Below are 25,441 nucleotides of genomic sequence, written 5' to 3'. Positions count from 1 at the left end.
ATTAAGAATGATTGTAATAAAGTTGAATTATTTTAATGATAAGACGAATCGGGTCGAATTGTATGTCGTAGTTGACGAGGAGTAACAATTTGAACTTGATGATATGTGCCTTTTCCTCTTATACGGCAGCCCGTCAACATATCAATCTCCTTTTTAACTATGGCTGCCGGCTATCAGCATTACTTATCAGACCAATATTATCTCACTCCTCACGTCACTTAATTTAATATCATATTTATTGGTTTTAGCGCTCCTAACTCGTTGACAATTAATATATATATTACTACACGCAAAATAGGAAAACGAGACCCTATGACGTCATAAATTGCGAATGCCCTAATATTGCCGGCTGGGGGACGTGCCGCATGACTCCATCCTTTGGAATATGCATTGCATCTTTTTCAAGCACGCGCATATAATTCAGCCATTTTCGTTTAATATCATTTTTCTTTTGGAGTATTGAACTTTCTATCTATTAAACTAAATAGCACGCTTCTAAGGCGGACACTTACAGAAATATTTTCCTCACCTTCTTTTTTTCTTCACCCACTTTGGAAATCTTCCCAGACATAGAAGGATCAACCATATTGGCTACCGGACTTAAAAGGATTAAAGAAATGTTGGGTTTATTTAAATTTATTTTGAATATTGTGTGCACTGAATGACGCGATGAATTGTTATTGCGGGTTGGATGTAGTCCATGTCCTATTCCTTTGGGTCTCAAGATGGAATTACTTATTTGATTGTCCACTTGTAATTTGATGTATTGCTTGATAAGTACGGCAATCTATAATCCAATTTTAGTTTACTTAATAATGTTAAAAGTTGTTGGGATATCACGTCTTAAAGGCGTGACGTTTATGGAGCATATTTTTATTTGACAAAATCACTTAAGCTCGGGTCATGATGAAGTAATTTCTTACATATTCACTAGCCCTTACATGAATGGCTGGCCTTTGATTGAATTCGTAAGATTATTAATTTTTTGATATGGAGGTATTCGCTAGTATAGTTTTGAAGGTTTATTCATCATCTTCCTCCCTCACTCCCACCCTCAAGAATGCCAATAAAGGCCACTCTTAATAAAATATATATAGTTAGAGATTCACTCATACTTTTTAATGCCTATATATTTGAGAAAGAAGGATACAATGGGACTCGAACTTTAGTCCTTACTTTCCAAGCTCATTAGTAGTATGGAACTTGCACTCAGACATTGTACATACCCCTCCCTAAATAGTCCTCCACAACTAGAGTTTTTGGTCTCTCATTAACAAGGAAGACATCATTACCTCTAGGCATTCCATATGGTTCCTCCCACTTTCAAAGCCATGCCCTTCCCTAGATAGTTTCAAACTAGAGTTTTTAGTCTCTCGTTAACAAAGAGGACATTATTGCCTCTTGGCATTTCGTATGGTTCCTCCTACTTTCAAAGCATGTCCTTCCCTAGATAGTCTTCCAACTAGAGTTTTTAGTCTTTCATTAACAAAGAAGACATCATTACCTCTTGGCATTTCGTACGGTCCCTCCTACTTTTGAAGCCATGCCCTTCTGTAGATAGTCTTCCAACTAGACTTCTCAGTCTCTTATTAACAAAGAAGGTATCTTATCTCTTGGCATTTTGTATGGTCCCTCTTACTTTCAAAGCCATGTCCTCCCTAGATAGTCTTCCAACTAGAGTTTTCGGTCTCATATAAGCAAAGAAGCTCCTACCTCCATCCCATCTCCCTCCTTTAAAAATGCCAATCAAGGCCTTCATGAACAATTTAAAGATTTGCTTTGTCTTTCTACTGCTTGTATAAAGTGAGACAGAAGAATATAATAGCACTCAAACTTTATTCTTTAAATTTTCAAGTTCATTAGTAATATGAAAGTTGCACTTCAACATTTTACGTGTCTCTTAGCTTTTAATATGGTTCCTCCTAAAAGTTATGTCCTTCCCTAGATAGACCTCCAACTAGAGGTTTGTAGACTCCCACTAACAAAGAAGGCATGCTTTTAATTTAGTTTAATTCCAGTTCCATCATTAGATTCGTCCCATGCCAACATATAATTGAGATGTGGTATTAATGTAGAGTAAGTTCAATTCCATCATTAGACTCCTCCAACTAAAAAAAAAAATCTTGTCAATAGAAGAGTTACTTTTCTTGGCATTGAACTTTATAGGATTCTGCCCACTTTAAGAAAAAGGAAAAGTATTAATTATACCCATCACATATAATTCTAACACATACATTCCGTTTGATCATGTGGACTTCATGTGACATCCAACAGCTCGAATGCATAGGCCTTTTTGCTAAGGGTGGGGCAAATATCAATAGCTAGTCCTCATTTTCAAAGTTTTGCCACAATCCTTCAATAAAGAAACCATGCATTATAAATTCAACAAATTCTAAATTCTACCTTGCCTTTTCCTTTTCCTCCATGCCCTCCAACAAAAAAAAAAAAAAAAAAACCCATTAATAACTTCTTCTTTTTGAAGTTGGTGGTGTTCAAACAAAACAACCCAAAAAATATATTATCTCTCAGATCCCAACCAAAGGCAGCTTTTAGTTTTATTAGTTATATAACGGGGCCACCATACACTCTCCCATGACATTATTGCTCAGCCTCTACTTGCGAACCGGATCATTTCCCAGATCTAGAATTATTATTGTTTTCGGTCGAAATCTAGCATTGCATCCACATAAAAGAAATCACATATAACATGCTTAATTTAGTCGGCATTAAATTGAATTTCCAGGAATAAAGAGCGGAATTTCAATCGAAACGAATCCGCGCGAGAGAGGTCTTATTTCCTCTTCGGACAAAACGAAGCGGCGGCAACGACGTCGGATTTAGTACGTTTTTACTTATTACCATCCGGGATTGGATTGGAAGGTTCGATCCCGAGGTTAAAATCCCACGTCGGCCGGATCGCCGAAGCCGCGAGGCAGGGGGGCATATTCCCCGTATCCAGAAATCTTAGAGAGAGAGAGAGAGTTGCATGTTCGTGGGCGGACAGGGATCATAAGTTACGCCGAAGAGAGAGAGAGAATGACGACAAGTTCACATGCAAATCTTAGAGAGAGAAAGAGAGAGACTTTCTGAGTCTACTTTCTGAGTTTTGACGAGCCCTTTTTCTGATCCCGGGGCCCCGTCTGTCTATAAATACCCGCCCCTCCGCCCTGCTCTGCATCTCGCACCTCTCTCTCTCTCTCTCTCCTTTTTCCTCCGTTGATCTTCTTCGTCTCTGCTCTCCAATTTCTCGTTCTCGGCCGCTTTACGTCAGGTACATTACCATCCGTACATGCTTCCCCAAAAAGTAGCATCTTTTTTTTCTCCGCACTGTCGTCACTGTGGTTGGTGTCGCTATCGACCGACCGGGTCGGATCCGATTGCTGTGGATTTCGGTTGATCTGATTTCTATGGCTGTGATGAGAAGTTAGGGCCCGCGGCGGGTTTTGATTTTTTATGAAGTGAGATTTTTTTTTAATTTTTTTTCTGGTTTTTCTTGGCGATCGTAGTGACGGGCCTCGGATTCGAGGGATGGCGAATCGGAATCTGGAGAAGCTGGCGTCCATCGATGCGCAGCTCAGGCTCCTGGTCCCGGCGAAGGTGAGCGAGGACGACAAGTTGGTGGAGTACGACGCCCTGCTGCTGGATCGGTTCCTCGATATCCTCCAGGACTTGCACGGCGAGGATCTCAAGGAGACGGTACGGAATTTCGACTCTTCGTTCTGCTGATATGCAATGGAACACGTTTGTTGTCGTAATCTGGCTGTGAATGTCTGAAAAGTTTGCGAATTTAGCAAATTTCCATCTCCTAGTTTTGCATCCAGTCAATATTGACCTGATTTGAGTGTTAAATGTGTCCCTTTTTCCTCGGTGAGTGTTTGAATGTGATGAAATTTTGCGAATTTAGCAAAATTCCATCACCTAGTTTAGCATCCAGTGAATATTGACGTGATTTGAGTGGAAAATGTGTTCGCTTTTCCTTGGTGAGAGTTGTGTTCCTCATCGTTTATGGTTCTTCTCAATCTCGCATTTGCTTTTTGTTAACAGTAATCTTGCGTATTCTATAGAATCTGCGAAGGAGAGCCTTTTTGTAATATGAGTGTGATGTAATTTAGGTACAAGAGTGCTATGAGCTTTCTGCTGAGTATGAAGGCAAACATGATCCTCAAAAGCTGGAGGAGCTGGGCAATGTTTTGACCAGTTTGGATCCTGGGGATTCCATTGTTATTGCCAAATCCTTCTCCAACATGCTTAACTTGGCGAACTTGGCTGAGGAGGTTCAGATTGCTTACCGCCGGCGTAACAAGTTGAAGAAGGGGGATTTTGCTGATGAGAACAATGCAACAACTGAGTCTGACATCGAAGAGACGCTCAAGAGGCTTGTGGTGCAGCTGAAGAAGTCTCCTGAAGAAGTGTTTGATGCTCTTAAGAATCAAACGGTGGATCTTGTCTTCACTGCTCACCCTACGCAGTCAGTACGGAGATCTTTGCTTCAGAAGCATGGAAGGTCTGCTCTCTAGGACTTCTATCATCTGTTGATATTTTATTTGGCAATACTGATTGTTTTATAATCCTATTGCAAAACCAATTTTTCTGTCTGGGTCTGAAATTTTAACTCCATCAAGTGATACTTTGATATCATTCGAGAGGATCCTGTCATTTGATTGTTTCCTATGGCTATTCTGCCCAGGATCCGAGATTGTTTGGCCCAACTCTACGCTAAAGACATCACTCCTGATGACAAGCAGGAGCTTGATGAAGCACTTCAGAGAGAGGTATTTAATAGCTTTTCTCCCTTCCTCTAGAATTTCGCGTTGCTGATATTTTCTTGATTTCAAGTCTCTTATTTCTGTTTCCATTGACCTTGTTATCATCCTTCCTTTCACTCTCTATTCATTTGAGTATTTAGTAAATAATCACTTAATAGAACTATTTTGCCTTTGCTGAATTGAATGTTGAGAAGTGTCCTAGTGGTGGCTAATTTAAATTAAAGGGAAGAAGTAAGTTGGGATGTGGTATCTTCTTGGGGATTTACCAGTTCCTCATGCATCCAAATCTTCAGTGGAATGTAGTTTCGGAATGTTAGCAATCAAGTTCTTGCTTTATAGTATGTCTTTTTTATGAACATTGAAACGCTGCCCAAATAGAGTAGAATGAACCAAATAGAGTAGAATGAAGCAAAGGAAGTTTATTGTCATCAATTATCTCCCTCGCCCCATTGTTATTCTCTTTTTCTATATTGTTTTCTTGTTTCCTATTTGGATATCCTAGCTACAAAAGCTGTATAACTTGTTTACAGATGCCCTTTCCTCCACCACTGATATGAGTTGTTAGTTATATGCCAAAAATAAAGTAACCCATATCAACAGTGATAGGTATGGGGATTGTTGGATCTTGAATTTACTTGTGCCTGTGCATATGGGGTTGGATGAAAAGAACTTGCTTTTGTGGGCTGTTCTTATCCCTTTCAAAATCATGAAGTTTGCTCTCATTGTTTCTGGATCTAGATACTCGTGTATACAATATGCAACGATGCTCGTTCTTGTACTCTAGCGAAAGTTTCACTGGTAGTTCTTCATGTACATCATGTTCTGTGGACTTTGAGTAATTTATTGTTTCAACTTTAAATTGAAGTGGATCTTATTTGTTGAAATTCTGCTAAAGTTGATAAATTGAGAACCTAAATGCATTTCTTGAACTATCACCATTGTGCTACTATCCACTGCGTTCTGAATTTTCTTTACCCTGCACAGATACAAGCTGCCTTCCGTACAGATGAAATCCGAAGGACCCCTCCGACTCCACAAGATGAGATGAGAGCTGGAATGAGCTATTTCCATGAAACCATATGGAAGGGTGTTCCCAAGTTCTTACGCCGGGTTGACACTGCTTTGAAGAACATAGGAATCAATGAGCGTGTTCCTTATAATGCACCTCTTATTCAATTTTCTTCCTGGATGGGTGGCGATCGTGATGGTATGATTTTCTATATAGGAATATGCACCTTGCTGGTTTAGGAAGTTCTCAATTTTAGTTTCTAGATAACTTTTGCTACTCTCTCTCTCTCTCTCTCTGTTTCTGAAGGGATTAATTGTGTATTTCAGGTAATCCAAGAGTAACCCCTGAGGTCACGAGAGACGTTTGCTTATTAGCTAGAATGATGGCTGCCAACTTGTACTATTCCCAAATTGAAGATCTTATGTTTGAGGTGCTAGATGGGATCCACATCTGCTTTTTGTTTGGATGTTACATATCCTTAATAATGATGCCCCCATTGACTTAAGGTGCATACTGCCAGATCTCTGAATTATCATCCTTTCTGTGCAGCTGTCTATGTGGCGTTGCAGTGATGAGTTACGTGTTCGTGCGGATGAACTCCATTCATCCTCAAAAAGAGATGCAAAACACTATATAGGTAATAGTTTCTGGATTCCATGATAGGGTCTCTTGAATCATATTTGACAACTCTCCTGTTTAATGTTTGCTATCAAATCTGGCTCGTGTGACTGTTTTTCCCCCTTACTGCATGAGACAAGAACATAACAGTCATTTTTAAGTACTTCCGTATTACCGTCCTGCACATTTTTGAGTGACCTCCTGAAGGCCGGTACTTTGATGGTTCGTAGTATTATCTTGAATTATATTGCAGACCTTAAATTCACGACCGTATATTGTCCCCACCAAAAACTTGATGAAAATGGTCCTCACATATTTACAGCAAAGCTACTTTAATTCCCTGCTAGTGATTCATGTTTCTGCTTCCTTTAATTGCATTTCATCTTTCTTCAGTTTCTTGGCTGATTTAATGTATCATCCTTCTGTGTCTTGGTGTAGAGTTTTGGAAACAAGTACCACCAAATGAACCCTACCGTGTGATACTTGGTGATTTGAGGGATAAGCTGTATCAGACACGTGAACGTTCTCGTCAATTATTAGCCAGTGGTATCTCCGACATCCCCGAAGAGGCAGCTTTCACCAATGCTGAGCAGGTTGTTTAGATGGTCATTATATACCTACGTCTTCTTGCCTGCTCTTAATTCTAATTGCATGCAGCATGTTACAATTCAACTGGCTATCTAGGACAGCTACCGTTACTGATCAGTTTTGCAACCTCCTCTTGTAGCTCTTGGAACCTCTGGAACTTTGCTACAGATCACTCTGCTCATGTGGTGATCGGCCAATAGCTGATGGAACCCTTCTTGATTTCTTGAGACAAGTTTCCACTTTTGGCTTTGCACTTGTCAAACTTGATATTAGACAAGAATCCGACAGACACACTGATGTATTAGATGCGATAACAAGGCACTTGGAAATTGGGTCCTACAGGGAGTGGTCTGAAGAGCGCCGACAGGAATGGCTCTTGTCTGAGCTCAGCGGCAAGCGCCCACTCTTTGGTCCTGATCTTCCTCAAACTGATGAAATCGCGGATGTGCTAAACACATTCCATGTCATAGCAGAGCTCCCTGCTGATAGCTTTGGGGCCTATATCATCTCGATGGCCACTGCTCCATCTGATGTGCTGGCAGTAGAGCTCTTACAACGCGAGTGCCATGTGAAGCAACCCCTGAGAGTTGTTCCACTGTTTGAGAAGCTCGCAGATCTTGATACTGCTCCTGCTGCTGTGGCACGACTTTTCTCAATTGATTGGTACAGAAATCGGATCAATGGCAAGCAGGAAGTTATGATTGGCTATTCAGATTCTGGCAAGGATGCTGGACGCTTTTCTGCGGCATGGCAGCTATATAAGGCTCAGGAAGAGCTTATAAAAGTTGCTAAACAGTTTGGCGTGAAGCTTACTATGTTCCATGGTCGTGGTGGCACGGTCGGGAGAGGAGGTGGTCCCACCCATCTTGCCATATTGTCTCAGCCACCAGACACTATTCACGGGTCACTTCGTGTTACCGTTCAGGGTGAGGTTATTGAGCAATCATTTGGAGAGGAGCATTTGTGCTTTAGAACTCTGCAACGTTTTACCGCTGCTACCCTAGAGCATGGGATGCACCCACCAAATGCCCCGAAACCTGAATGGCGTGCGCTGATGGATGAGATGGCTGTTGTGGCTACAGAAGAGTACCGCTCAATTGTTTTCAAAGAGCCTCGTTTTGTCGAGTACTTTCGCCTTGTATGGAATTCTCGTCTTGATTTGACTCCATTACTCTTTTTAATTATAACACTAGTAATGAATTGCTTTTCATTTTATGGTTTAGGCCACCCCAGAGATGGAATACGGTCGTATGAACATTGGGAGCCGTCCAGCAAAGCGAAAGCCCAGCGGAGGCATTGAGTCACTTCGTGCAATCCCTTGGATTTTTGCATGGACTCAAACAAGGTTTCACCTTCCAGTGTGGCTTGGTTTTGGGGCCGCCTTCAAGCATGTTATTGAGAAGGACATTCGGAATCTGCATATGCTGCAGGAGATGTACAACTCGTGGCCTTTCTTTAGAGTCACCATTGACTTGGTTGAAATGGTGTTTGCCAAGGGTAATCCTGGAATAGCCGCCTTGTATGACAAACTCCTTGTCTCTGATGATCTTTGGTCGTTCGGGGAGCGCTTGAGGTCTGATTATGAAGAAACAAAGAAACTTCTTCTCCAGGTACAGCTCTCTGAAGGATTTCCTTTTCCTCCCTTTTCACACTTTTGTCCTGGAGATTATTGGTTCTTTCTCTCCTCCAGTTTCCCTCAGGTTCTTTTTGTTTAGGAAAAAAATAAGCAAAGGAAAGAAGGAAAATTGAGTGGGTTTCTACAAATTGAGTGGGTTTCTACAAATAATTTTGAGGATCACGACCCTGCCTCTCACAGTATTTCAATCTTGCTTCATATGTCCAGAAATCCTTAGTTTAATTGATATGAAGTTTTCTGATTTTCTACTGCATTAAGTTTGTTGGATCCTCTTATTAGCAATCTTTTGTAAGTGTTAAGGAATTTAGTTAATCGAAGGATACTGGTCCAGCATTGTTTTGCCATTAGAACAATGTGCATTACTTCCATAAGGGTAGCTTGCAGAGTCCCCAGTAGGCTTTGCCTTACTTCTATAAGGCTGGGTCACAGCGTCCCCAATAGGCTTCAAGTTGGCGGGGTGGATACAGTGATTGTACCACGATTTACTTTTCGTGTGATCATTCCTTGTCTAATCGCATGCGGTGTATCTATTTTAGGTTGCTGGTCACAAGGATCTTCTGGAAGGGGACCCCTACCTGAAGCAGAGATTGCGCCTCCGTGATTCATACATCACAACTCTAAACGTTTGCCAAGCATACACACTCAAACGGATCCGAGACCCAACCTACAATGTGGAGTTGCGGCCTCACATCTCTAAAGAGATCATGGAGTCGAGCAACCCGGCCAATGAGCTCGTGAAGTTGAACCCGACGAGTGACTACGCCCCCGGTCTGGAGGATACCCTCATCTTGACCATGAAGGGTATTGCCGCTGGCCTGCAGAACACCGGCTAAACACATGGGGCGATCTGCCTTTTTTTCCTCGTCCGTTTCATTTCAAAAGCAATATCCCCAGAAAATTCTAAGCTACACACACCCGAAGCTAATGCTGTATAATTATCCACCTTCGGGTGGAATTTCTGGGTGAGCTCTGCAATCAGATTGTGCCGGTGGACCTTTTTAGCAGGTCACCTTTCTTGCTTATTTAAGAATGGACTGTACAAGACTTGGTCTTGGCCCTTTTGGGCTTCGAGAGAATAACACAGTCGCCTGCTTCTGAGTTCCACGCTTTGTTTGAAAAAGCCACATTGGGAAAGGCTGAGGAAATGAGAAGCTGGATCTCCTGTTTTCATCTGAATATGACTCGAAATGGACTCGCGTGTTTCTGATTTGTAGCATTTGGAACTAGCTTGATAAGGGTGGCAAATGTCATCCATCATCCAGTCTGATAATTCCGATATGATTGTGTGATGGTCTCGAGCTATGTAGCACGGACACGTGACACGACACGACACGTTGATTTCAACACGTCCCGACACATTATATATTAAATATATTTTTATATATAATATTAAAAATAGCCTAGAATTAATTTACACAAAAAATATTAAATAATATCATTCATTATTTTAATTTGTTACAATAATACATAAAACTTAGAGGAAAGAAACATTGTTCAAAGAAAAATGCTGAAATGATATTTTTAAATTTATTTATTTATCATATATAGCATTTTTTATTACTTCTTTCATAGTAAAAGACTTTTTAAAAAACTAAAACAATTCTAAAAAAAAATAAAACTGAAAAAAAAAAATTGACCTCATGTGTGTATATTTATAGCATTTTTATTACTTCTTTTATTACTTCTTTTGTGTATATTTATATTTTGACTCTACAAGTATTAGAAATTTTTAAAATTGATATCGTGCATGTCGAAATCACGTGTCGGAATTCTGGACTCGCATGTCGGAATGTATCAGAGAGAGTTGATCACGTGTCGGGTTTTTCGACATTCTTTGACCGCTTGTCAAGATGTGTCGGAGCGTGTCGAACACGTGTCGAAATATCGGACACGACATGAAGGCTTCCGGAGAGTATTCGTGCTAGATATGAAGGCTTCCGGAAAGTATTCGTGCTACATACGTCTCGAGTATAGGTTGTCTTCAATCCAAGAAGACCAACCAAAGTTCGGTTTCCGGAAAATTCCAAAGATGCTGCAATTTTTCAAGTGCTAGAGCATTTTCAGCATAAATGTTGGTAGATGGAGTAATGCGATCTCATCTACTATATCAAAAAACTAGTTGTAACAAGAATGGGTATCTCTTCTCCAAAGCTTAGGTGCTCAATCAATTCGCAGAGTCTCACCAAACCGTCGGCCAATGAAAATTGCCTCAAAATATGTGAAAAATATAAGGATTAGTTCGATTATAACTTTATAAGTTTGTCCTAATTCATTATTTCGATAGATGTAGAGGTTGGAAAACCCTCTTATCTACGAATTAGATATAGAATGAATGAACTACTGTGATAAAATCTCATGTCGGATTAATCGAGTAGAGTTATAGCTCTAGAGATTGAGCTCAACAAGTATAGTGTCAAGTTCCACTTTACTTAATTACACATCTATCAACCACTAATTTTAAGAATGATTATACGATTAGAACTTTACCTTTTGCGCATTTCTTTAGAATCTTTTGTACCTTTTCTGCTTTTCGCTTTAGTAAATAACAATAATCCTTGTCATTACTCAAATACCATCAACTTTTAAGGGAGGAGGATAAAATTAAAAATAATAAAGGCCGTACGAATCCAGCTCATTTGGATCACGTGGTACGCACGTGATCATGCAGTCGCAGCTCTCCTTTTACTTTTCTCCTTTTCTCCTTTTCTCCTTTTTACCCTTTTTTTTCTTTTATTTTCTCCGCCCATTTGAGCTTCGCTTCCCATTTCCGTCGCGGCGGACAACCGGAGAAGACTTCAGGCCGAAGCAATGGCTCTCTCGACGCGGCAGCGGCGCCCGCAGCCCTCCGATCCCTCGGCCTCGCCGCCGTCCCCTTACTCCAAATCGGACAAGCCGGCGAGGGGATCGTCGGCCGGCCAAGCGGGGGCGGAGGGCGCCGGCGACAAGGGCCTGATGTGGCTCACGCCGCTGTTCACCCTAGGCCTCCTCCGCTACATGAGCGCCACCTCCAACATCATCCACGACTGCGACGAGGTGTTCAACTACTGGGAGCCCCTCCACTTTCTCCTCTACAAGTCCGGCTTCCAGACTTGGGAGTACAGGTTAGCCGAATCGGAGCTCGAGCCGAACTTGTGCTCGTGCTAGCTTGACGTGAAATGTGGAGTGATCGGATTTGTGTCGTGCTTTTGTTAGTGCGATTGTCGTGTACACGTAGTTGCTGTTTTCGTGAGTGTTGCGGCGAGATGGTGTTTAAGTTGGCTCCGGTTGAATGGAAGTGCGAGCTGATAGAAAAACCTATTTCTTTGGCCTGCTTCATGCTTGTGTGAACTGGTTTTCCAGCCTTGGCATGGATGTATTGGGATTGTTTATAGCAGTATGATTTGTGCTGCGTCTGCTGTTCAGGATTTGCTGGTGATTGGTGTGTTAAGAATGAAAAAGCACAGAGCTTGTCGATTGTGAGTCACGTGTGAATTGACGGACGTGGTTGGATGTGTTCAAGTTAGCTTCAGTCAAGTATGAAGTGTAGGAAATTAATGACTTCATCTCTGGCAATTTTGATTTGAGTTTTGTACTGCATTTATGCTGGAAGAAACAATTTGGCAACCTAGAATGGAGTATAATAGCCGAGGAACAGCAAGAGTTACCTGTTTTTTCGGCCTAGGTTGGAGTAAGATGAGCTGAGGAGCAGCAAGAGTGACGTGTCAAACATTGAGCTCCACTTGTGCATTTGCAACAGAGACATTGTTCCTTTTTTCCTTTTTTTTTGGTGGATAGATTCTACTTTAGTATGATTGTTTTGTTCTTTTGGCAATTCCCACCTCATCTAAATTTGATTGACCATATACTTGGGCAAACCTTTTCTCTTGCTTTTAGTGAAGCGCCCTTTCTTACGCTCTTTCTTTGCTGGATCACTATGGTGCTTGACCTAATTTCTACGTCTTCAATAATTTGAATCATTTGCTATACTTATTGGTCAATCTCCTATTACTTTCTCATTGCAGTTCTCAATTCGCACTCCGGTCATATTTGTACTTAATCTTCCACGAATTTGTTGGCCGACCAGCATCGCTGTTGTTTGGTGAAGAAAAAGTGAGATCATTGCTGATACTTGTCGGATGATTAAGATATATTGTGCTTTCTGTTGGATCCATTTTTGCCATAATAATTTCACTTGTGCCTCCTCCAATGTCTAGGTTAGAGTCTTCTATGCTGTGCGGTTCTTTCTTGGACTTCTTTCTGTCATTGCCGATGCAGTTTTGGTGGTAGCTCTGTCCAGAAAATATGGGAAGCGCCTTGCATCTTATGCTCTTGCAATGCTCTGCTTAACCAGTGGTTGTTTCTTTGCAAGCACAAGTTAGTGGACCTTTTCCTATTCTTTCTTGTATCTTGGACTTGTCTCTAATTTAGTTTATCTGGCGGCCACATCCATCTGCAGTTCTCTTTATGTGGTACATTGCATTCTATTAGCCTATCATCATAATGTCATTCCTGTCATACATGAACTAAGAAATGCCACCATTGCTCCCCTAAATTTTATTTTTTCAAGAATTTGGATGTGTTTTGCAGGTTTCTTGCCAAGTTCATTTGCCATGTATGCCATGTCCCTCTCCTCTGGGCTACTTCTTCTCGACAAGCCTGCTTTTGCTGTTGGAGTTGCTGCTGCAGGGGTGATTCTTGGCTGGCCATTCTCATTCTTGGCCTTTTTGCCAGTGACAATCTACTCTTTGACCAGAAGATTCAAACAGGCATTTCTTACTGGAGCAATCACTTCTTTGGTTCTCCTCGTGAGTGTTTCCTTTCTATTTTTCCTAAAGTATATTCTGAGTTAATAATTAAGTTCGATGGAATATAGAAGAATTATCCCCATGGATGAGTCATCAACTTTAGTTTCAAGCTGAGTTTCTACTATCCTGTGTTCCATTTTTCATGTCCTTGCTGATTGTGACATAAATGATCGATTAATACCCAGGCACTCTCGCTGTACGTTGATTACTGCTACTACGGCAGATGGGTGTCTTCTGTGTTGAATCTGTTGCTGTATAATGTCCTGGGAGGTGGTGAGAGTCATTTATATGGAACTGAAGGGCTTCTATTCTATCTGAGGAATGGATTCAACAATTTCAACTTTTGCTTTGTTCTTGCATTACTTTTCCTCGCAATCTTTCCTATTGTGAGGAAAAAATATGCTCCAGAGCTGCTGGTTGTTGTCTCACCTTTATATATTTGGCTTGGGTTCATGACTTGGCCGCCCCACAAGGAAGAAAGGTTTGGTTTGTACTACACATATATTTGTTCTTTTCGTGTTTTACTTCTTCTTTTGTTTCTTTCTATGTGTGATTTGAATGTTTTATGCGAATGAATGTGCACAGTGAGATTTGTGACTGCTATCTAGTCTTCTTTTCCTGCTATCTAGTCATCTTTTCCTTTTTTTCTCCTTCACTTGGATTTGGAATACAGGTGCAGGCCCCTCTGTTCTGACACGCTTGGTGAAGAAATTTGAAAAACGTATAGGGTTGAACAAAACAAAGATGTAGTGTGATTTCTACTCTTCCTTAAGAAAACTGCTGTCAGTCAATATCCTTGATTGCATTAGAGAGGGCACTGCAATGGATATGGCTTCGGGCTCACAAGATGTGGGAGGAGGATTTCATTATACAGACTCCCCTGTATTAGTTTAGTTGCTTTTGTTATCTGGACCAATCACTTTTTTGTCACAAAGCAACCTCACTGTGACGCTAAGACTTGCTCTCCTCTCTGAGTTTGAATGTGAAGTTGATGAATGAAACTTTCAAAGTGGTTGAGCATTTATTCTATGATGTGGCATCAAATAATTTTTTTGGTGGCAGCTAGAATGGTGTCAGTGAAAGTGAAAATTCTTCATTCTAAAGCCATGTAAGGGCTTGAAACTTGATTTCGTTTAATGTTATATTATGCCCACTCAATTGGCGCATGTAGTAATTTTCAGAACTGGAGCTGTACAAGTTATCTGATTGGCCAATTGGTGAAGAGAGTATGGTTCTATTTCTTTCAGATATATAAATAGAGAATTTGATGTACTGGTAGGCTGGTGATATAGTCCTGTGCTCAATTTTTGGAATAGTTCATGGGCTAGCTGGTTCTTGTCTGTCGTTCTAATTCATTGTGCAAATATCATGGCCTATTATCACCTTGACCCTCTGTGGGTGTTTATTCTATGTCCTGCAATGTAGATTCAACTGTCATAAATGATCTACTTCAGTATGTGCCTGTCAATATTTATCTTGCTGGTTAATGATGAAGAACCATTTTAATTTCTTGTCAGATTTCTCTACCCTATATACCCACTTGTCTGTGTTGCTGCATCTGCTGTTATTGATAGCTTTCCTGATCTTTTCCGAGACAAGTACAATCCACGTGATGATTCTCTTCTGGTTTTGGTGAGCTTCTTTGAAAATAGTAATTTTATGCATAAAAGTTTCTATAGTTGATTATTGAGCAACTGTTCTCCATCTGCCTTCAGGTTGCTAAACACATCAGGCCTGCTGTTCTTGGCCTCATATTATGTGCCTCCCATGCTAGAACATTCTCCTTGATTCATGGTTACTCTGCTCCTGTAGAAATCTACAAGCTCCTGGAACACCACGAAGATGCAGGGATGGGTGAGGCACAGTCGTCCATTTTATTGCCTTTTTTTATGATGAACTAGCTGACAAAATTTGACACATGTTATCTAGCAAAATGCCTGACTTTTGGGTAGTTGTTTGATGGTAGTTTCTTAACTCCTTATTCCCAATCTAATGCCCCTAGCACAAACCTTTCGAAAGGTTATGCTTCCTGTTATTTATTCAGACTTTCTGGCCAACCTCATTTCAGTCACCCAAGTCATTCCTCCATGACAGTGGACATTTTTTCAACAATAACCTGCAGTGCTATCTTGCTTCTAGTTTTCTGGAAGCACGGTTCATGTTGTATGTTTCATTGTCATCATTGCAGGCTCTGTGTTGTGTGTTGGTAGTGAATGGCACCGCTTCCCATCTTCTTTTTTCGTCCCTCCTTTCATCAGTGAGGTGAGGTGGATTGATGATGGGTTTAAGGGTCTGCTACCAATCCCATTCAATTCAACCCTTGGGGGGACTGCAGCCGCACCTCCCTACTTCAACAATAAAAACAAGGCGTCCGATCAGCAATATGTAATGACACTTCTCTTTGTTGATCAATTCTTTGTACTCTTGTCACTGTCAGTGCTCACTTTTCCTCCTCCCCTCTGAAATAATGTCCGCATATGTTACAGCTCCAGGATCTTGATGCTTGCACTTTCCTCGTGGAGTTGCAGCTTAACCGACCTTACCCTACACGTGGGAGTGATATGTCCACATGGGAGGTATAACGGCAGTTTTCATTCATGTAAGTTGGGTCCGTGCACCACTTCCTCTAAGAAATGCTGATGTTGTGATTATTTCAGGTCATAGCCGCATTGCCTTATCTAGACAGAGAGCTCTCACCTGCCAAGTACAGGTCCTTTTTCATCCCTTACAAGTGGCATGAGAAGAATGTCTTTGGCATGTACAAGATTCTTAAAAGAATAAGGAATTGATCCTAGTGGCAGGAGAAGAGAAGGATGTCTTCGGCATGGCTCTTGATTTTTGTTTTCTCGGAACAAGGCTGGACAGTAATATCTGTTAACCCCTTCTTACTAACCCTGTAGATGTGTGGAGAGAGAGAGAGAGAGAGAGAGAGATCTGGGCCTTATGCTTAGCCAAGCAGCCATTGCAACTTAGCACTTCGGACAGGCTTTCTGGGGCAAGATGTGGGGCATTTCTTGCAGGGAACTAACAGAGATGTATTAGCACTAGTTTCTGATTTTTATGTGACGTTGATGGAGCCTTCGTCCCTGGTTGGTATGCAATTTTTCATATTCCATGAATATCGATGATGAGTTATTTGGGTAACATTTTTGCTGGCGACTCTTTGTAATGGACTTCCATCTTTAGAAGACCCAACTCAGGCGTAACATGGTTTTTGGTCTGTTGGCCATACTCGGCCGGCTTGACTGACATGATTGGGCCCCATGTGAGAGATGGCTGCATCGCAAGTGACCTAGCGGACAAGCCAAACCATCTAGCAGGTCTTCACATTCTTGTGTATACTGCTTCACTTGGTGTTAACGCCTTTCGTTTCTGGTTCTTCATCCTACGAGCATCCAAGTGGAGCTCGCGCCGGTTCTGTAGAGTTCGCATTCACAGCCTTATTTTATGCCTGTCAAATGCTTGCCGCCTCATGACAGGTCTTGTCAACAATGTGCCTCGTCAAACATACATATTGAAAAACACTTCGATACGTAAGGCATGGATTATGCACAACATAGAAAAGGTCGCAAATTGAAAAAGACAGCGCATTAGAAGTAATGAATTTTCTTCATTCGGGTACAGGACAACCTCTACCGAATCCTAGTTCAATACTTTTTTTGTGTTGGCCGGATTCTTATTTCTTGTAATGAATACTTGGGCGACAAGGTCCCCATTGCTTTTTCCAAAGAGTGAAGACATGAGAATGGGATGACGAAGTGGAGTTGGGTGGGCCTCTTTTTTTATTTTTTGGGAGATGCTTGCGTTGGGACGACGCGAGGGAAACCGCTCAAACGCTCATTGCATTTACCTGCACTTTTTGTTGGACAAACAGGATTAGACTGTTGCGTATATCCTACCTGCCTATATGTATATATGTCTATGTGCGCGCGTGTATATGATCATATTTAGAAATCATGCCTTTCTATGTAATTTAACAATTATCGACTGTCAAATTCTAAGTCTCAATGTACCTGAAACAATGTCAAGAAATAACTTCTTTTCTTAGCCTTAATTTAGAAAATGATAATATATCAATTGAATTTGAGATTTTGTTTTATTTTTTTCTTCTCTGGATATACAAAGTCCGAGGGATTTTATGAGACAAGCCTTGCTTGTAAAATGTTGCTTTTACCGTAATTTGTTTATAAATATCATAACATGTAAATACTCCAGACTTTTAATGAGCAATTGAAACTCATTTGCTCATATTTTAATCATCACTGATATTTGAGATCTTGAAATTTAAAAAGTGAGATTCCATTTATGATTTCGTCTTATTGAAATAGATAGTTTTATTCGATCCTTTATCGACAAGCATATAAGATTCTTATATTGCTCGAGAGTGCTACAATACATAATTATGTATATAGTAATTTAACGTCTGTTATTTTTATTTTTTCAAATGTAAATCCATCAGATAAATAATATATTATGGGCCCACGCATCGTAGCGAACTTCTTAACCATCTTTATTCAATTTCGATTTTAATCCGCGAATGGGAAATTTCATCTTCGGAGTTCGAGGATTTCCCACGAAGTGATGACGTGGCGAATCCGCGGTAAACGAGCGCGTGAGCCCCCACCTGAAATGAAATCCTTAAAATAAAATTAAAAAAAAAAAGTAAAAGAATCCACGTCAGCATATAAAAAGTCGGACGGGAAGGCAGAAGTCAAAAAGAAGGGACGGGGATTTGCAAATTGGCGCAGCAGCTCGATTAGAAATTTCCCATCGAACCAAGCAAAGCCCTCGCTTTCTCTTTCACTCCTGTTTCTCCTTCTCCTCCTCCTCCGAAGAGGCACCTTTCTCTCTCTCTCTACTTTCTCTCTCTAGCTTGAGCTAGGTAGCAATGGCGAACAGCAACCTCCCTCGGCGAATCATCAAGGTCTGTCTTCGATCCCCCTCTCGATTCCCTCCCCGATCGGCGTTCGCTCTCGTCTCTCTGCATCGAACTTTCCGGCGGATGCACGAGACGTTGAGCCCTTGCCTTGGCATCGCGTCTTTTTCGAGCTTCCTTTGGTCTCGGTCGAAGCATTCGTTTGGCTTTATGCTTTTGCGTGTTCGTTTGATGATCGATTCCGGATGATCCGCGGCTCCGAGGGTTTTCCCCGGCGCCTCCGTAGCTCGACATTAGGGTTTTCACTTAGTCCCTTCCTGTACTGCCGCTTCGTCTCTTTAGATGAAGAGTTAGCTTCTTTTTTTTTTTTTCTCAATTGGCTTCGTTTGCTGCTTAGCGTTGCTTGTCGAACGCCTGTTTGCTCGAGAAAACGTGGTTGGTGAGAAAAGGCTGGAGAGAAAAGTGTTTTACGGATGTAATCTGCTTTTTGTGAACGAGTCGGGATGCGTGTCGACGTGAATCTATGCGAACTTGTTGCGTTTCGACGGTTGCTTATTCTGGATCTTTTCGTTGCTTCGCAGGAAACGCAGCGGCTCCTAAGCGAACCAGGTGAACTTTTACTGTGTGGCTCTAGCTTTGTTATGGATCGTAAATGTTCAGCAATCGGTTCGATTTAGTGGCTGTACATAAACATGATTAGGGTTTATTGTCTTCTTTGGAATGACAAAATCTAGAGGACTGGAAGGAAGACGGTTGTCTCTTGTTGCTTTGATTGGTGTTATAGTAGTCTCTCTCTTCACCTGGTACTTGGAATGAGAGGGCATCTTATTGAAATTCTCTCCGATCTACTTTACAGCTCCCGGGATCAGTGCCTCGCCTTCGGAAGACAACATGCGATATTTCAATGTGATGATTCTTGGTCCTACTCAGTCACCTTACGAAGGTACTGACTACTAAGTAATTTGTGTGGCGGAATGATGAGTGCACAAATGTGCATGTAAGGCATGGCCTCAATTTCTTTTAAGGTTCAGCTGCCGTGTCCATGCTCTTGCTTTAATTTGAGCACATATGCTTAGGGGTATGCATGGTCCGGGCGGGCGGTTCGCGACCTAGAACCGGGAACCACCCGCTAAGAACCGGTTCCGAAAAATTGGAACTGGGATCCACCCGGTGGATCCATGGAACTGATCTTGACGCGAAACAATTTTGGTTTTCAACATAGAACGACTACGTGACATCAAAGCAAGCCAAAAAAAGAAAAACCAAATTTAAGTACGTGGAAATGCGGACGGTGGGAGAAGTAAACGCAGCAAAATGGTGATAGGATTAGGAGCCGAAAACGAAGAGAGTGAGTGAGATCTAGGGTTTCTTTTAGTACTTTTTTTTTTTTAATATTAAAAAGGTTCCAGTTTGGTCCGGGTGGGCGGGCGGGTGGATCCGCCCATGGAACCGGGAACCGGACTGGTACCCACCGGTTCCCTCAAGAACCGCCGGTTTCGGGCGGTTCCGGTCCGGTTCCGGGCGGTTCCCGGGTATTTTGCACACCCCTACATATGCTGGAGATTCGTGTGTTTGAGTTTGGATGGTGGTGAAGTGGTGAGCTAGCTGTAAGCTATGGCTCTTGATGTTTTCTTATGCCTAAAATGGCTGATACTGTCCTTATGCATACAGCTGATAGTTTATTAAGTTACAGGCATTACTCTTTTGATGGTGGAACATCTAGGAAAAGTTTTCGTTTTTGACTGAGAGTGACATTTTTAAGGTCTTTAAGCAACTGATCAGTTATATTTCCCCTTAGGCATTCTAAGTAATGTGGTATGTACTCCTGTGGGGTGAGATATGGTAACAACTCCTTGTCCTCAACTGTGGATATAGGCTGCATAGATTATGGTCGAGTGAATTCATGCGTTACCCTTTCGGGGGCATATGAGTGTACACTGCATTCCTATCTCTATTATTTCTCTTCCATATCTCGATGCATTCATCTGTTTGTAATCTTTTTGGCAGGAGGAGTTTTCAAGTTGGAGTTGTTTTTACCAGAAGAATACCCAATGGCAGCGCCCAAGGTAAATATCCCTTTGGTCCTTTAATTTGGGCTTAATCAGCCTTGGATTTGGTTGATGGTTCCTTCAAATTAGAGTGTGGGAATATAAAGCAAGTCACGGGCCAGAGTGTGGGAATTTAAAGCAACTTTTCCATGGGATCATGGGCCAGAGGTATGGCATTGCAGAAATGCCGAGAATTGCTCTGTAAAGGTGAAACACCAGTGATAACTTATTTTCCTTTGATAGTTGTCTCGTGTCGATCAAAATGATGAAGGAAACAAAGTACCTGCCATTGCTACCATTTTTCAGCAGAAAAGAGGCCATGGTACTCCTAGTGAGATATGAGACTTGTACCTTGACATGTGGATTCATATCTTAGAATGAGCAAGTTGGGTATGATTGTGGATTCCACCTTACATTGAGCGAGTTACTCTACTGGTTGGTATCTTCCATTAGGAAGGTTCTATTGTTTCTAGTGACAATGGTTGTTATTTATTATGTTCAGCTGTCATGACGCCATTGGCTTTTTATTTGTTCTCCTATAGTTCTTCTAATTACCCAAATTGACCATATCAAATTTCTGTTATGGGGCCGTCAAGCTCTAGTATAATCAATTTTACCCTGACCCTCAATTAGTAATGAGGGTCAAAGTTAAAGCTCCCTTATTGCTTGGGAAGTTAATTTTGGTTTTGCAAATTGTCGTAAATGGTGTTGAAAGGGCATCTCCTACAATGAACTTTGCTAAGAACCTTTTTCTGGAATCAAAATTGGAATTGATATAATAAATAACTGTATTACCAAAAATAAAAAATAAAATGACTCTTGAATCAATCATACTTAAATTGATGTGAATTAGAAAAAAGCAAATTACGTCAAACAAAATTACCACAGGTCGAAACACGATAGTTGTAATGTAATGGCAACAAATTGTTTGCTGTACAAATAAAAGAAATGAAGTCTCAGTTACCATTTACGTTTCTGCCAGCACATTTTCATTTCATTAAAGCATTTTACGTTTACTTGATTACTAAAAATCAAAGAAATAAAGTCTTGCTTGTCTATCCTAGTAAAAAGATCTAAGCTATTTGCATTGGAGGAAGAGGGGAGGTAGGAGAGGGCGGGGGGGGGGGGGTGGGGGTTGTTGTAGCTTTGGTCCTCTAGTATTGGATTATTCCATAATTATAACTGTTCCAAGCATATGATACGCAATGATTAGCTTGCTTTCTGGTTTTAGTATGTGTACATAACCTGTTTGGGCAATGGCATGGTTTGTGAATTCTTGCAATGAACATTTTCATATTCTACCAGTGTCTACTCAACAAATGAACATTTTCATATTCTACCAGTGTGAAGCCAGCTCAGCTCAACAAATGGTCTGAAAGCCCAAAGCTAGTCCCTACCAGCTTTGGGCTTTCAGCATTCTGCAAAATGCTGAAATTATTTAACAAAAGTTCTGTGTTGTGATCAACAGCAATGATTGATAACCTGATCTGATCCCCCATTCCTATGCACACAGACAGTAAAAAGAAAATAAAAACTGGGAATTGCTAGGTTCAATTGTTTAATACAGTCAAGCCTTTTGTTAATGCATTGCTAGCAATCTAATAACTCTCCCCTGATGGATAGCTGTGTTGACATATGTCTTAATTGTCACGCAGAAGTTCCTTTCTGTGGCGCATAATTTCATTGGTCCATGGACCCCGCTTTCTTGAAAATCTTTTTGTCTGTCTCCATATTCTGTAGCCTGTTTATTTTTACCCCCTTTGGCTGCGGTCCTCAGTTTTTGAGATTGTCCTTTAACAGGTTCGGTTTCTCACCAAGATATACCATCCTAATATCGATAAGGTAACTTTTCTTTGTTGTTAAAAAAAAAAAAAAAAAACTTTTCTTTTTGTCCTTCTTTTCTAGGGTCATCTTGTTCTATCCTTCTTATTGAGTTTTTTCGTTAATTGAAAAGCTTGGGAGAATTTGCCTTGACATTTTGAAAGACAAATGGAGCCCTGCACTTCAAATTCGGACGGTGCTTTTGAGGTAATTGTGATTTCCATCTGAAATATGGTTGGAAAATGTCTGATGATTGTTCAGAACATTCAGAAGTTCTCCTTCAGCCTAGCTTTCTACACTGGAGGTTCAATTGGCTTTTTACATTTACCTTCTCATGGAGAGGGCATTATTTGGCTACTTGTTCAGTTTGAATAGACTGTTATGTGTAACAACGTTCTTGCTTATTGGGGTAACGTTTCTGGTAGTATCCAAGCTCTCTTGAGTGCTCCAAACCCTGATGATCCACTTTCAGAGAACATTGCCAAACACTGGAAGACAAATGAGGTTGAAGCTGTGGAAACAGGTATTCTTGATGTATTTGTTGTCTTATGACATTACTGGTGATATTGATCTGGGTATATAATGTACCATTGAGACTGTTGGTTGATAGTGTCAAGAGTTTGTATTTTCTGATGCCTTTCTATCCTCTGCTCTCTTTTATTTGGAAACTGCAGCGAAGGAATGGACCAGATTGTATGCTAGTGGTGCATGACTGCATTAAATTTTGCCTTCTTTCAAGTAAACATTGCCTATAAGTCGTGTAAGGTGGTCCCTGTTTATCCAACACTGGAACATGGAAGAACTGATGGTTGAAAGATCAAAGTCTTATACTCTCAGGGCTCCCTGAAGTGATTGTTCGATTTTTTCTTTTCCTCATTATTGGAAGCTTTGTACTGTGAATGTCTTTTGTTGAAGTGTTATGTGTCTTTCTCGTCTCCAATCAGTGCAAATGGAGATAATCTGTTCGCTTGACTTATTATGGAAGTGTCATTTCTATTTGGAAATGCTAAATTAAATGCAAGACCTGTGAATATTGGTATATAGATGTTTGTGTACTTTTTGGCTATTGAATTCTATCACCATGCCTCTTGTTAGGTTTAGTTCCCGGACTGTTGGTTCGACATTTTTGTTTGGATAGGACCTGGCATTGCATTTAACCACGGTTGGCAAATCAGTATGTGCCAAATGACTTAGATATCAATACGGAAATAATTATGATTAGCTATTCCCAAATTAGGATAGAATTCTATCTTTTAAGAGGATGATAGGGGATTTCAAGATGGTTGCTGCCAAAATTGTCTGTTGTATATTATTTATTAGGCTGTTTTTCTGATGCATTTCCACACGTCCATACTTGTGCCTTCATGAATGACCTATTTTTAGATTAGACGGATGCTTCTTTCATGTTGGTCTGGAGATCTTATCAAAGCTTGAATGAGTTGATGAACCCAAGTCGGGAATGAGATAAAAGATGCACGCGCGCCACCGTTGTATGGTCTCTTTTCTTTCCTCGCTCTCGTACGTTGTGAATGAATGAAAGGAAAGGAAGGAGAGAAAGGGACGATCGTCAGACCCTGCGAATCCGCAACGGTTAAATTTGCTGTTTCAGTTTCAGGCCGACCATCTTTTCAGGGACATCGCCGTACTCACTGACACTTGCACGTATCTTTTGTCCTCAATCTCATCTCTCGTCTCTCTATCTACCCCACGCGCTTCAGTTCCGTGGCACTTCTACCCAGTCGTCTTCTGACCATTATCCATCCATTTCGTCGATGGTTGGTCCATATGAAACCGCCTTTCTCTCTTACCTTTTTCTATTTTCATTTTCGGGCGCTCTATTTTCTCTTTCTCGCTTTGATTGCTTGAGCTAGTCTTTGCAAGCGACAAATTCAACAACCTTGGCGTCACCAAAACCCAGGACGGTGCAAGGAGTTCACAAGGTTGATTAGTCAATCGCCATGCCGAAATAAAAGGCTAACCTGTTGACCCTATGACCACCTTCATTTGACATATCAACATTTATGGGCGAGGCTAAGATTTGTTAAAAGAATTATTTTCCAATGGGGTTCGGTGAAAAGTGTGATTTTATTGTGAACATAAGCAACCTCCCTCGCTGGTAGACCCCCTACTATCTTCTCTTTCTCCCTTTGCTTGCTTGTGCAAGTCTTCGCAAGTGACGATTTCAACAACCTTGGCGTCACCGAAACGCAGGACGGTGCAAGGAGTTCACGGGGTTAATTAGTCAATTACCATGCTGAAATAAAAGATTAACCTGTTGACCTATGACCACCTTCATTTGACGTATCAACATTTATGGACGAGGCTAACATTTGTGAAAAGAATTATTTTCCAATAGGGTTCGGTGAAAAGTGTGATTTTATTGTGAACATAAACAACCTCCTTTGCTGGTAGACCCCCTACTATCTTCTCTTTCTCCCTTTGCTTGCCTGTGCAAGTCATTGCAAGCGACGATTTCAACAACCTTGGCCTCATCGAAACGCAGGATGGTGCAAGTAGTTCACGGGTTAATTAGTCAATTACCATGCTTTAAGATAATGATCAACCTACCACCTTCATTTGACATATCAACATTTATGGACAAGGCTAACATTTGTTGAACTATTTTCCAATCGGGTTCGGTGACAAGTGTGATTTTATTGTGAACATAAACAGCCTCCTTTGCTGGTAGACCCCTACTAAATGTCAAAACTGGATAGAGAGGTGGTGAGTACTAGTATTGTCAAAAGAGAAATTAGCCAGGCAAAAGCTTCGTGGTAGGGCATTTCGTCAAAATCAAGGCTTGGATCGACACCTCCCCCCTCACTTCACATGCATATATGGAGAAGTCACGTCCAAGATAAGCAGCTGCACAATAAATGGATGGTGCAAAGACACGGAAATATCAAAAGCCTCTTCCACCAACCAAATTTCGTTTGAATATCTCATTATCTCAAGACAACCACCGAACATCATCATCACCACCATCATCATCATCATGAGACAAATCAATATACAACCAAGGCCAAACCGTCTCTTTTAATCGTCCCAATTTCATAGCACACACGATTCCATCGATAGCGACCCATGTAAATCGCATCCGACTAAACAACGTCGTAATCATTTAAGAACCTCCTCTCCTTTAGGGCACATCCTCAGATGAAAAGAGCTAACGCTATTTTCTGAAGTGATGGGTAGGTTAAGGACTCAACAACCAACCAATGATTATCTCATCACCATTATATGCTTTTTGTCTTGTACCCAATCAAAACCACTTTCTCCCTCACTTGCCCCATTT

General features: G+C 41.1%; 3 protein-coding genes across 3 annotated transcripts; all 3 read left to right on the top strand.

The window, feature by feature from the left end:
- The first annotated feature begins 3,147 nt into the window (after positions 1 to 3,147).
- On the top strand, positions 3,148 to 9,793 carry LOC104448531 (phosphoenolpyruvate carboxylase, housekeeping isozyme). The gene is made up of 11 exons (XM_010062388.3): positions 3,148 to 3,271; positions 3,507 to 3,696; positions 4,113 to 4,504; positions 4,688 to 4,772; positions 5,751 to 5,973; positions 6,102 to 6,205; positions 6,325 to 6,412; positions 6,832 to 6,986; positions 7,121 to 8,119; positions 8,205 to 8,591; positions 9,154 to 9,793. Exons 2-11 carry the CDS (start codon positions 3,529 to 3,531, stop codon positions 9,448 to 9,450), a joined length of 2,898 nt encoding a protein of 965 aa, XP_010060690.1. The 5' UTR covers positions 3,148 to 3,271; positions 3,507 to 3,528; the 3' UTR covers positions 9,451 to 9,793.
- A 1,549-nt stretch (positions 9,794 to 11,342) lies between these two features.
- On the top strand, positions 11,343 to 16,547 carry LOC104448532 (dol-P-Man:Man(6)GlcNAc(2)-PP-Dol alpha-1,2-mannosyltransferase). The gene is made up of 10 exons (XM_010062389.3): positions 11,343 to 11,718; positions 12,619 to 12,706; positions 12,811 to 12,970; positions 13,184 to 13,401; positions 13,587 to 13,882; positions 14,919 to 15,033; positions 15,117 to 15,255; positions 15,590 to 15,786; positions 15,888 to 15,977; positions 16,059 to 16,547. Exons 1-10 carry the CDS (start codon positions 11,426 to 11,428, stop codon positions 16,188 to 16,190), a joined length of 1,728 nt encoding a protein of 575 aa, XP_010060691.2. The 5' UTR covers positions 11,343 to 11,425; the 3' UTR covers positions 16,191 to 16,547.
- A 1,583-nt stretch (positions 16,548 to 18,130) lies between these two features.
- LOC104448533 (ubiquitin-conjugating enzyme E2 36) lies at positions 18,131 to 23,189 on the top strand. The gene is made up of 8 exons (XM_010062390.3): positions 18,131 to 18,325; positions 18,859 to 18,886; positions 19,134 to 19,220; positions 20,285 to 20,343; positions 22,126 to 22,167; positions 22,280 to 22,353; positions 22,572 to 22,669; positions 22,821 to 23,189. Exons 1-8 carry the CDS (start codon positions 18,290 to 18,292, stop codon positions 22,856 to 22,858), a joined length of 462 nt encoding a protein of 153 aa, XP_010060692.1. The 5' UTR covers positions 18,131 to 18,289; the 3' UTR covers positions 22,859 to 23,189.
- Positions 23,190 to 25,441: the final 2,252 nt, after the last annotated feature.

Source organism: Eucalyptus grandis, chromosome 6, assembly GCF_016545825.1.
Source record: "Eucalyptus grandis isolate ANBG69807.140 chromosome 6, ASM1654582v1, whole genome shotgun sequence".
Taxonomy (NCBI): Eukaryota; Viridiplantae; Streptophyta; class Magnoliopsida; order Myrtales; family Myrtaceae; genus Eucalyptus; species Eucalyptus grandis.
This window is presented reverse-complemented; position numbering and strand designations above follow the sequence as displayed.

Excerpts from the sequence above, each read along its gene's own strand:
- LOC104448531 (XM_010062388.3), top strand. The coding sequence starts at position 3,529 with ATGGCGAATCGGAATCTGGAGAAGCTGGCGTCCATCGATGCGCAGCTC. Across the intron at positions 5,974-6,101 it reads GATGGGTGGCGATCGTGATG|GTAATCCAAGAGTAACCCCT; the intron begins GTATGATTTTCT and ends TGTGTATTTCAG. Across the intron at positions 6,413-6,831 it reads AGATGCAAAACACTATATAG|AGTTTTGGAAACAAGTACCA; the intron begins GTAATAGTTTCT and ends GTCTTGGTGTAG.
- LOC104448532 (XM_010062389.3), top strand. The coding sequence starts at position 11,426 with ATGGCTCTCTCGACGCGGCAGCGGCGCCCGCAGCCCTCCGATCCCTCG. Across the intron at positions 13,402-13,586 it reads TCACTTCTTTGGTTCTCCTC|GCACTCTCGCTGTACGTTGA; the intron begins GTGAGTGTTTCC and ends ATTAATACCCAG. Across the intron at positions 15,978-16,058 it reads GTGATATGTCCACATGGGAG|GTCATAGCCGCATTGCCTTA; the intron begins GTATAACGGCAG and ends TGATTATTTCAG.
- LOC104448533 (XM_010062390.3), top strand. The coding sequence starts at position 18,290 with ATGGCGAACAGCAACCTCCCTCGGCGAATCATCAAG. Across the intron at positions 18,887-19,133 it reads GCGGCTCCTAAGCGAACCAG|CTCCCGGGATCAGTGCCTCG; the intron begins GTGAACTTTTAC and ends TCTACTTTACAG. Across the intron at positions 22,354-22,571 it reads ATTCGGACGGTGCTTTTGAG|TATCCAAGCTCTCTTGAGTG; the intron begins GTAATTGTGATT and ends CGTTTCTGGTAG.